The 10,736-nt window shown below is 53.9% G+C and overlaps 1 protein-coding gene and 1 long non-coding RNA gene across 2 annotated transcripts; one reads left to right on the top strand and one right to left on the bottom strand.

Moving 5' to 3' along the window:
• The first annotated feature begins 17 nt into the window (after positions 1-17).
• On the top strand, positions 18-937 carry LOC120093772 (uncharacterized). Its single transcript, XR_015625060.1, has 2 exons — positions 18-152; positions 499-937. It is a non-coding gene; the product is annotated as an uncharacterized LOC120093772 (long non-coding RNA).
• A 3,798-nt stretch (positions 938-4,735) lies between these two features.
• Slc39a3 (solute carrier family 39 member 3) lies at positions 4,736-10,736 on the bottom strand. Its single transcript, NM_001008356.1, is given in 4 exon segments — positions 4,736-5,645; positions 7,405-7,736; positions 8,830-8,917; positions 10,696-10,736. Coding segments are annotated over 2 exon segments (954 nt in total). The 5' UTR covers positions 7,615-7,736; positions 8,830-8,917; positions 10,696-10,736; the 3' UTR covers positions 4,736-4,901.

Raw genomic sequence — 10,736 nt, 5'->3', positions numbered from 1 at the left:
CCGCCGGACCCGGGCCCAGGCAGCTGCAGCCCCAGGTCACGGCCAAGCCCGCCTTGGGTGTCCATCAGCAACCCGCGGCATGCAGAGCTCTGGGCATCGGGACACCCACACCCACGCGCACCACGTGGCCACCTGCACCGCAGGGAACGCGGGTGGGTGACAGGACCCGTCATGTGAGGTCCTGGAGACACAGTGACCGATAGTCGGGGATCGCACTGAGAAAAAAGAGAACTGGGAATTGGGGGGAAGTGTGACACAGGTCAGATTAGCGAGGGGCAGAGGAGGTGGTGGGGAGGGTGTGAGTTGGGTACATAGACCTTCATAAAGTGTCAGCCACACCAGGGAGCCGGAGGCAGGGGAATGGCTGTGAGTTTAAAGCCATTCTGGGATACAGTGCAGAGACCTCTGTGGGAGATAGAAGGAAGGGTTCTGGGAGAAAGGGAGGGAGAGAGAAATAAAAGACAAAATAACAAAAGAACTCCATTATTGGGGTTGTAGCTTGGATCCGCTGCAGAGGCCCAGTCTGAAGGGGTTGGCCTGCCATCCCAACGTTGGAGGCAGAGGCAGGAGGACCAGGAGTTCGAGGTCAGCCTCCGCTACATATTTTCTGGAAAATATGAGACCTTGCCTCAAACAAACAAACAGAAAGAAGAACGGAAGAAAAGATAAAAGCCCGCTGTTCTGGTGTGTGGTCTAGGCGTATGCCCTTGCCCAGCTGAGGCCCTGGATCCACCCGCACACTGGAAGGAACACGTGACAAAAGTTTACTTTGTATCTTTAAAGATTCTGCCCAGCCTGACAGCCTAGGGCGGATCCCTGAGACCCACTTAGAAGACAGCGGGACAGCTCCAACAACTTGTCCTCTGATTTCCACACAGAGAAACTGATAAAGAAAATGTTATTTAAATTTCATTTTAATTATTAGATTTATTTATTTGGATTTTCTGTGTATGAATGCTTTGTCTGCATGCCAGATGCCCTCCGATACCAGAAGAGGGGCATTGGGTCCCCTGGAGCTGGAGTTATAAACAGTTGTTAGCCACCATGCAGGTGCTGGGAATTGAACTTGGGTCCTCTGGAACAGTTGTTGACTACTGAGCCAGCTATCTGAACCCTACCTAATTTTACAGTGTTTTTGCTGTTGTTGTTGTTTGTGGTAGGGTCTCCCTCTATAGACACCCAGGCTCACCGGCTCCTTCCCTGCTCACTTCCAACATGGCACTTCTCCCTGGGTCACAGCACATCTTCCTGGCTTGTACTTAAGGATCTCCACGGTTGGCCTGGCTCTTTCTTGGCTGTTCATGCCCACTCATCCTAGGCTGCCTCAAGCTGCCACCTGAAGAATTTACCTCCTTCTTACCCTGGCCCTGGGAGTGTCTCAGAAGGTGGCTCCATCCTCCGACCCTGCCTCAAGATGGAGTCAGCCTAGTGGGAAGCCAGAGCACAGAGCTGTTTTACAGAAGCCCCAGCTTACAGCTTCACCTCACCCTTGGAGTAGCTGGAAATAAACCCATAGGGTGGCCCCCTTTCTTGGGTGCTGAGGATTGGGGTGGGGGGCTTGGGACTAACAGGCAGGCTTCCTCTGTCTGTGACAGCTGCCTGGGTCTCCTGAGAGATGGGGTGGGGGCCTCTCAGCCCAGCTCTGACCAGCTCCTTGGCTTTCCTTTGGGCACTGGCCCAGGCTGACTCACTGGAAGGAGCCTTTCCACACGAGGATGCTATTTATAGATGCCAGGCCAGGCTCTGGGCGTCAGGAGTCACTGAAGACAACCTTAGTTGCTGCCTCCCTTCTGCAGTAGCTCCTGTGTGGGGATGCTGTACTCTGCCCTGCCATACGGAGCTGTATCAGGCAGATGCACTGGAGTTGGGACTTAGGAAGCTGAGACCGGCCAGCCTGCACTGCGTTTTGAAGTTCAAGCCTGTCCATCACATCCTACCCCCATCACTTCTTTTAAAAGCCATGCCATGTCCCCAGCAGCAGAGGTGGGTGAGGAAAGACCTGGGGGAGGGCAGATCTGCCTGTAAAGTACCTGCCTGCACACACAGGTGGCTTGATCCAGCTGTGGGAACATGGGGAGCGGGTGGGACAGGAGGATTCCTGTGGTGTGCTGACCTGGTGAACTAGATAAATCTGCCACTCCATGATACTGACACCGTGTCTTAAAAACCAAGGTGAGGAGTCGGGGTAGCTCAGCAGTTGCAATACCAGCTGCTCTTGCAGAGGACCTGGGTTTAATTCGCAGTACCCACATGGTGGCTCCCAAACTATCTGTAACACCAGTCCAAGAGGATCTGATGCCCTCTTCTGTCTTCCATAGGCACTGTGTGCTCACTCACATGCTCATGTAGACACACACACACACACACACACACACACACACACACACACACACACACACACACACACTGTGTCACCATACAGCCCTCGGCAAGCAGCCTGGACTCTATGGAGACCAGATATGCTGCTGTCTTCTGGTCTCCTTGAGAACAAAGGACCATGTGGTGTAAGACATCTATTCACAAAAAAACAAAATAGTTTAAATCTCCATTTGTTTATTTATTTTGCAATAGGGCTCACTCATAACCCTGGCTGGCCTGGAACTCACAGAAATCCTTCTGCCTCTGGGGTGCATGGATTAAAGGTGTGGACAGCCATGCCTAGTTTAAAAACTGTTATTACATACATTGGGGGTGTGGGACGAGCACACACAAGTGTGTGCATGTGTGCCACTGAGCACCTGTGGAGATCAGAACAGTGAGGAGGCAGCTCTGTTAGCACACGGGTCCCTGGAATTGCACTAAGGTCTGCCACGCGTGGTGGCGAGCACCTTCACCCACTGAGCCCCTCACCAGCAGTGTCCCTGGGTTTTTCTTTCTTCTGTGGGAGCACTCACTAATGATGCATTGGCGTTCTGATGTCACTTCTCTCATCACTGGGGGGTGAGTTACAGGTGGGGAGGACTGCGCATGACATCTGGGACACATGCAATTGTCCTCAGCCATGGAGCTCCTGGCTCACAGCAGGTGGACTCCAGAGACAACCTGTGGGGTGGGGGTACGCCCCACAGAAAATACCCTAGCCCCGTGGGACAATACCAGGCTTGAAAAGCTTCCTTGGGCAGGTGGGATGCAGGGCAAAGATCAGTCAGGTCCCTCCCTGCAAAGCTACAGGGCAGGATGCCAGGAGCTGGCTGTGCCTGGTCCCGCCTGCACTAATAACTTGTTAGGGGAACACAAACAAGCCATAGGAGACGCTGACACGCTGTTATTACAAACACAGAGCAGCAGTGAAGCTGGGCCACCCGCACCACCCTCTCTCTCCTCCTGCCTAGCTGGGTCCCTGCTGTGTCCCCCACAGGAGACAGTGTGTGGGGGCGGCCTGGGCCCTGCAGCACCCTGGGCCTCCTCTTCCATATCCATTCATGACATCTGTCCTAGCATGGCCCAGGGTCTCCTGGGGGCTGGGGGCAGGGGCTGTCAGCTAAACTGACACTCAGTAAGAGATACAGAGCCTCCCCACCCCCAGTGGCCAGTGAGTTGGCACTTAGGATGACTCTCAGAGACCCTGAGGTCTAATGGGGAGGGTCCAGGCCCGCAAGTTGCTGTCCCCAGGGGCAGAGCAGCTGGTGCTGGGAAGGAGAGATTTTATGCCATTTTATGCACCCATGGGGAAGGTGCAGACTCCCTGTTGGGATGGTCAGACAAGGGACCTGGCTCTTCTTACCCTGGACTAGTCTTTGTCACCTGAACCCATACCTACAGGGTCTTGGTGGCCCCAAGGGAAGCTGGAGAACTCTTTGGATGCCCCACCCCCAACCCCATAGTTAAGTAGGGGTGGAAGAGAACTACAGTAGGCCTACGTGGCATTGTGGGCAAGTCTCCTCCATGGTCAGGGTTTGATGTCATGGGGCTCAGCAGTGACTCCTCAGGAAAGAACCCCAGAAACTGCTAGGAGAGGCTTCAGCCATTGGCAGAGTGGGCCCCTCACTGGGAGCCCTGAGTTCCTGATGTCTGCAAGTAGAGTGTGAACTCAGGTTTATTACAGCACTAAGACATGGGGTCTGAGGACAGTGCCCAAACCCCAGCTGTCCCCAAGGCCCTGTCTCTTTGTGCCTTGTATCATCTGAATGTAGCTGGGTAGGGCCACACTGGACAAGTCATTTTGGTAACCTGGCCATGGTGACAGGGCACTAGGGAGGAGTCTGACATCCGGCATCCATGTGTTGAGGTGAAGCCTGGTAAAGAGACCCCAGGTTAGGGGAGGTGGTGAGCTGTGGCAGGCTTCTGTCCCCAGAGGAGAGTCCTCACTCAGGCTGTCCCAAGATGCTGGTGTTACCACGGTGACATGCACCATCATCGTTGCCAGGTGCTGAGTCTCCCCGGCTCCTGCCTTTCCCTGTGTGCAGGGGAGGCCCCTCCACTCTGGTGATCACAACAGAGCAAGAGAACAAGAGGGGCCATTCCTGAGGGCCAGGCAAGCATCTGGGCTGTCCCCTTGCTCATATGACCCACATGTACTGTTCCTTTCATAAACTGTCACCTGTCACACAGGAGCAACCAGAAAAACTCAGGGTGATGGGGGTGAGCAGGGCCTTGGCTCCAGGGAGAACATGGCAGGACCCCTGGGGTTGTTGCTCCCCATCTGCAGTCCCCACCCCTGGCTCCATAATTGATGGCTCAGGAGCGACAACAAAAACGGGAAGGGTGACGGGATATGAGGTAACATGGCCACACAGGCTTTGGTAAAGAACTTTAAGACGTTTTTAAAAGCAATGTCTGTAGAGCCAGGTTCTGGAGGAGGGCAGAGAACGGTGACAGCCCAGGAGGCCCCTGTGTGTGAACCGCCGCCCTTGAGCATGGCTGGTGAGGGACGCGCTCTGTGTCCTTTGGGGATTCAGGGCTCACCACTTGAGAAAGACCATGCCGGCCAGAACTGCGTAGCCCAGCACCAGGAACAGCACCTTCAGCAGCTGCTCGCTCCTCTCCTCCAGTTCCTTGGCCAGGATCTCCAGGAAGGTGACGAACAGGAAGGTGCCTCCAGCCAAGCCCTGCAGCAGCGCCGATGCCACGCTGCTGGCCACGCTGCGGGCACTCTCGATGCCCAGGCCCAGCCCAATGCCCACCGGGATCATGGCGCTCACGGTCACCGCCAACTTGGCCGCGTCCCTCAGGGGTACTGCACTTCGGGCCATGCTGATGCCCAGGGCCACAGCCACCAGCGTCTCATGGACCGCCACACCAACGAACAGGCTGACCACACGCTCACCCTCCTCCTGCAGCCCCAGCGCCAGGCCCTCAAACACCGAGTGTGCAGACAGCGCGAAGACCAGGCTGAGCAGCCGCAGCGGCCCAGGGCGGCCCAGCTCCCGCAGCCGCAGCCCTGTGCCATGGCTGTGTGCAGTGGGCTCGGGGTACAGGCCGTGGTTACGGCCGCCCACACCCACAAATGGGCTCTCGTACTCCGAGTCGCTGCCGGCATCTGAGCCAGCATTGAAGGTCTCCAGGTCTATAAAGGGAGGCCGCTCCCGGCGGAAGGTCAGCACCAGCTGCTCCACGAACACAGTGAGGAAGAACCCCACCATCATGAGGGTCTCGGCCAGCGGGTAGTCAGTGCTGATGTGGCCCAGGCTCAGTACCTGCTGCAGCTGTGGACACAAGGCCGGGTGAGCTGCAGGCCTCCCTTTCAGGCAAGGACACTCAGGAGGCTAAGGCAATTGGATGGCAAGCTCCCGGGTACCCGGGCCCCAAGGAGACCCCACCTCAAGCAATCAGACAACACAGAGAACAGGACATACTGATGCATGATTCTGATCCCAGCACTCAGAAGCAGGCCATGGCCACACAGAGAGACTCTGCCTCAACTGGACAACAAAAAGACACTGCCCAAGTCATACCAAGGTTAAGCAGAGAGGGCCAGAGTGTGACACAACTGTCTTGCATGGCTTCCATTCCCAGCATTGGAAAAACCACGTTTATAACCTGGAAAAAAACCTCCAACCCCCCTTGGTACTGACTTGATGGAAGGCAGAAACCAACTCAGAAACTCTCTGCTGTCTGCATGAGCAAACCCCACACACGCATTAATATTTATAAAAGGGAAAACAGTGCTGAGCGAGAAACACCAGACAAGGCTGCTGGCTGGCCTTGCCCGGGCTGTCCCCAGAGATGATTCCAGCTGTGAAAGACAGCACTGGATGCCTGGAGGCAAGCCCTACAAGGGGGAGCTGTCACATGTGCACCTGAGGCCACTGAACAAGTTCAGGCCCAGGAGATGAGAAGCTAGGTGCTAGGTACATCACAACAGCATGGGGGACTCAGGCCCAGGGTCCCAGCATGAGGAGGCTGTGACAAGAAGCTACAGAGCAAGACCTGGTCCCCTCGAACTCCTAACTAGTACAGACAGTGAGCACTGTAGCCCGTGGTGGGCTGGGCTCTCACCAAGGGTCCCAGGAACAGGAATCTTGCTCACTTCTGGCCACGGATGCCCCGGCCCCAGGTCTTCCTGTGCTCACTGCAGCCTTGACAGAGGCTTTCTCGGGCTACAGGACTGAGGTACCCAAGTCCCTAATGGCCAGGGCAGCTGCTGGGAGGCCAGGCTCACCCAGGTCTGATATGACTCCCTTCATAGTTGCAGAGCTGGCAGGCCTCACTAACTCTGCAGTCTCAGTCACAACCGTGACGGGAAGGAGGTTCTGCTGCCTTCCAAGCTGCTCCTGACCCATGCAGGCACACTCATGGTGACAGGCTGGGGCTCTGACCACAGCCACTGAGAAACGGGTCCCAAGGCTGGATAACAAGGGGCCAGGATGTGAACCTGGCCACCTCCAGCTGCACAATGAGATGGGGCCATAGGCCAGGATGTGTCCTGGGTCCAGAGAGGATCAGACAGGAGTAATTGCACATGGCCTGTGTACTCCGGAGTGGGCGACTGCTCTGTCTGAAATGCACTGCCCACTAGGCTCACCTGTGGAAAAGGCCCAGTGCCCAGGTGAGTAGATAAGGCTCAGAAAGGGAAGCCCTGACATAAGGTCACAAAACAATTTGCTTTCTCCCCCGTCTTCCTTGAGCATCTGTGTTGAAACGCATTGGAGCTTGGGATGCACTGATGCGCTTTGCCACACGAGCATGAGGACCTGAGCTGCAGCCCCAGAACCCACTGGGAACCTGGGTGTGGTAGCCATACAGCCTGAAGCACAGGCCGGGCCAGGGCAGGGCAGGGCAGGGCAGAGGAATCCCTGGGGCTCACTGGCCCCCTCTTCCTCAGCAAACTCCAAGTTCAAGAAGATCCTGCCCCAGAAAACTGAGGTGAACAGGACTACAGAAGACACCGACCTCTGGCCTTCACACTCACTCGCATGCACAGCACTCGAGCCCCCCCTCCCCAGCTCCCCACCGAGGCCTCACCTTGTCCCTCACTGCAGGCAGCAGTGCATTAAAGCATGTAGCCAGGAAGACGCCACCCCCAAAGGTGTTACAGAGGGAGAGGACCTTCTTGGAGCGGTGTGCCTTCTCGAAGTCAGCCTCGATGACCTTCACAGGCAGCAGAGAGCCCAGCAGCATGAAGAAGAACACACCCACCATGCAGAGGACCTTAGCCACCAGGAGCTGTGACATGGTGGCCGCCTGGGTCGCACTGGTCTCCACAGGGCCAAAGCACAGATAGAGTCACACACCAAAGCCTGTGGGGGCTACCGGCCCCAGTTGCAGGACTGGGCTCTCATAGCTCTGCTCAGCAGCTGTGGGGACAGGGCAGACATGTCCGCTGTGTGGTCACTAAGTAGTGGTGGTGACAGTCGGCCTGCTATTCTACTCTAGGACTCACGGACATGGACACACACTTGTGTCCTGAAGGTGTAACTGAAGGTGAGGACAGAGGGCTGGGGAGGTGGTGGAGACAGGGACGGGCATGTGCTACAAGTGTGAGAACCTCAGACAGGAGGCTGCCTGGGGCCTGCTGACAGCCAGCCATAACCAACCAGTGAGCTCCAGGCTCATGAGACCCTGACTCCAGAACTGAGGTGAAGAGCAACTGAGGAAGACACTGGATGTTGACCTCTGGCTTTCAGTACACGCACGGTCACACACATGCACATTCACACACATGCACACACTCACAAACATGTACACACATGTATACACTCACACACATGTACACACATTCACACACTCGCACATGCACACATTCACACACACACTGATACATATTCACATACATCCATGCACATGCAAATTCACACACTTGCACACACTCACAAACATGTACACACATGCATACACTCACACACATGTACACACATTCACACTCACACATGCACACATTCACACACACACTGTTACATATTCACATACATCCATGCACATGCAAATTCACATACATGCCCACACTCAAACACACACACGCATATACATTCACACTTACATGCACACAGATACACATGCATGCAGGGCACAGGAAATTGAATTCTATTTAGCATCTGACTCCCTGCTACTAGGTGCTTGGTAACCACCTGAGCTGAGTGGCTTCCAAGTTAAGTACGGAACACTCATGGGGTACTGCTGACCTGACAGAGAATCTCAACCTGCTACCCCAAGGTTAGGCCTTACACAGCTGATGTGAACTCAACTCAACTCACACCAGCCTGCCAGAGTCTTGATTGCCAAGATGGTGTCAGCCCCAGGGTTTTCGCACAGAGCACTCCCTCTGCCTGGAGCATCCCCACCCCACCCCACACCCCTGGACCCTCCAACATGTATCCTTATACTCTGTCACTAGAAAGGCCTCCTGCAGACCACCTGACTCCTGCTCCCAGCTGCATCCCCAGCACCCACCTTGAGGCTTGGTGCAGAGCAGGTGCAAGGCGACAGCTGGCTCAGTGGATGTGGTGGCCAAAATGTAGGGTTGTTCTTATGTATTCTCCTGCATCAAGAAGCATGGGTCATTAGGAGCCGAGCTGCTTCCTGCTTGCTGCTGACCACATCCCCACTCACCCTCAGCAGTCAGAACCATCTTGTCCCTGCCCCAGCTCTGCCCCTTCTACTGCATCAAAAGAAACTGTATGGGCTGGAGAGATGGCTCAGGGGTTAAAAGCACTGACTGCTCTCCCCAAGGTCCTGAGTTCAAATCCCAGAAACCACATGGTGGCTCACAACCATCTGTAATGGGATCGATGCCCTCTTCTGATGTCTGAAGACAGCTACAGTGTACTCATGCATGAAATAAATAGATAAATCTTAAAAAAAAAAGGAACTGTATATATCTGAGTTGTCCTGGAACTTTGGAGGTGGAGACATGGGACCCCTGGCCCCGTCAGCAGCTCTAGGCTCAAGTGGGAGACCCTGCCGCACTATGTAAGTGGAGGCTGAGCTGACAATGGTTAAAACACTGGGGGCCTTTCCAGAGGAACTGGGAACTTTGGTTCCCAGCACCCATGTGAAGGACCACGACTACCTGTGACTCCAGCTCCTGGATGTCAATGTCCAATGTCCCTTCTGGCCTCTGCAGGCATCAGGCCCATATGTAGTGCACAGCCATGAAAACACACATACATGTAAAGTTTTAAGTTATGGGAGTGATCAAGGAAGACACTGACATTAATGTCTGGGCTCCCGTGTGTGCGCGCACCCTGTCTGAAGGGATGCTCCTATCATCTTAGTATACAGAAGGGTAAGGCGGGACTAGCCTGGACAGTGAGGAAGATCCTACCTCAGAATAAAGTAATACAGCAAAAATTAAAATTAAAATTCAATTAAAAATGGGACAAAAGAATGAAACCAAGCTCATAAGGTGCTGGTGCCAAGCACCAGGACCTAAGGAAAAGAGAGAATGGATTCCCACATGTTGTCCTCTGACTTACCCCCACCACACCACCCTCCCCAATAAACACACAGACTTTTAACCCCAGCACTAGGGAGGCAGAGGCAGATGGATCTCTGCATTTGATGCTAGCCTGGCCTACAGAGTGAGTTCCAGGACAGCCAAGCTTACAAAGAGTAACCCTGACTTGAAGAGAAATATAAGTAAATAATAAAATAATAAAATAAAATTATAGCAGCGGAACAGCTCAGTAGTTGAGAGCACTGGATGTTTTTTCATAAGACCTGGATTCCATTCCAGCCCAAAGGGATCTATTCCCCTCTCCTGGCCGCTTTGGGCACTGCACACATGTGCATAAACACATACAGACTCATAAAATAAACTTAAAAAATAAATTTTAAAAATGAAAATAAAATAACGAAAGAAAATTAAGTTCATTAGGATGAAATAAATAAGGCTAAAATTAAGTTAAACTTTAAAATTAAAATACTACAGTAAACAGCTTCGAAAAAATACTATAATAAAGAAATATTATAAAGAACATAATACAATTTTTAAAAATTGAAAACAAAAATAATTTCCTTAAAGTCCTGCCCTCCGCTTCGGTGAACACAAGGCAAAGTGCATACAATAGGCGTCCAGTTGATGCCAGAAGACCGGATGGGGTAGGGATACCTCGGGTGCTCTCAAAATCGCGCCAGTCGGGGCAGGGCTGGCGGGGCGACAAGCTCGATCTTTCCTTAAGCATTTATTGAGCGCCTACTGTGTGTTTCATGCAGACTCACACTGGAGCAAGGACTCTGTGAACAGGCAGGCACTGTCCGCCAGGCTCCTTGGCTCCGCCACGCCCCTGCCCAGCCACGCCCAGACCCCTCTTGTACCTCTGACAGTCCCTCAGGCCTCCAGCCAGTGCCACCTGCCG

The sequence above is a fragment of the Rattus norvegicus genome, chromosome 7 (assembly GCF_021556685.1).
Source record: "Rattus norvegicus strain SHRSP/BbbUtx chromosome 7, alternate assembly SHRSP_T2T, whole genome shotgun sequence".
Lineage (NCBI taxonomy): Eukaryota > Metazoa > Chordata > Mammalia > Rodentia > Muridae > Rattus > Rattus norvegicus.
Note: the sequence above shows the minus strand (reverse complement) of the source record. Positions and strands in the feature narration are given on the sequence as shown.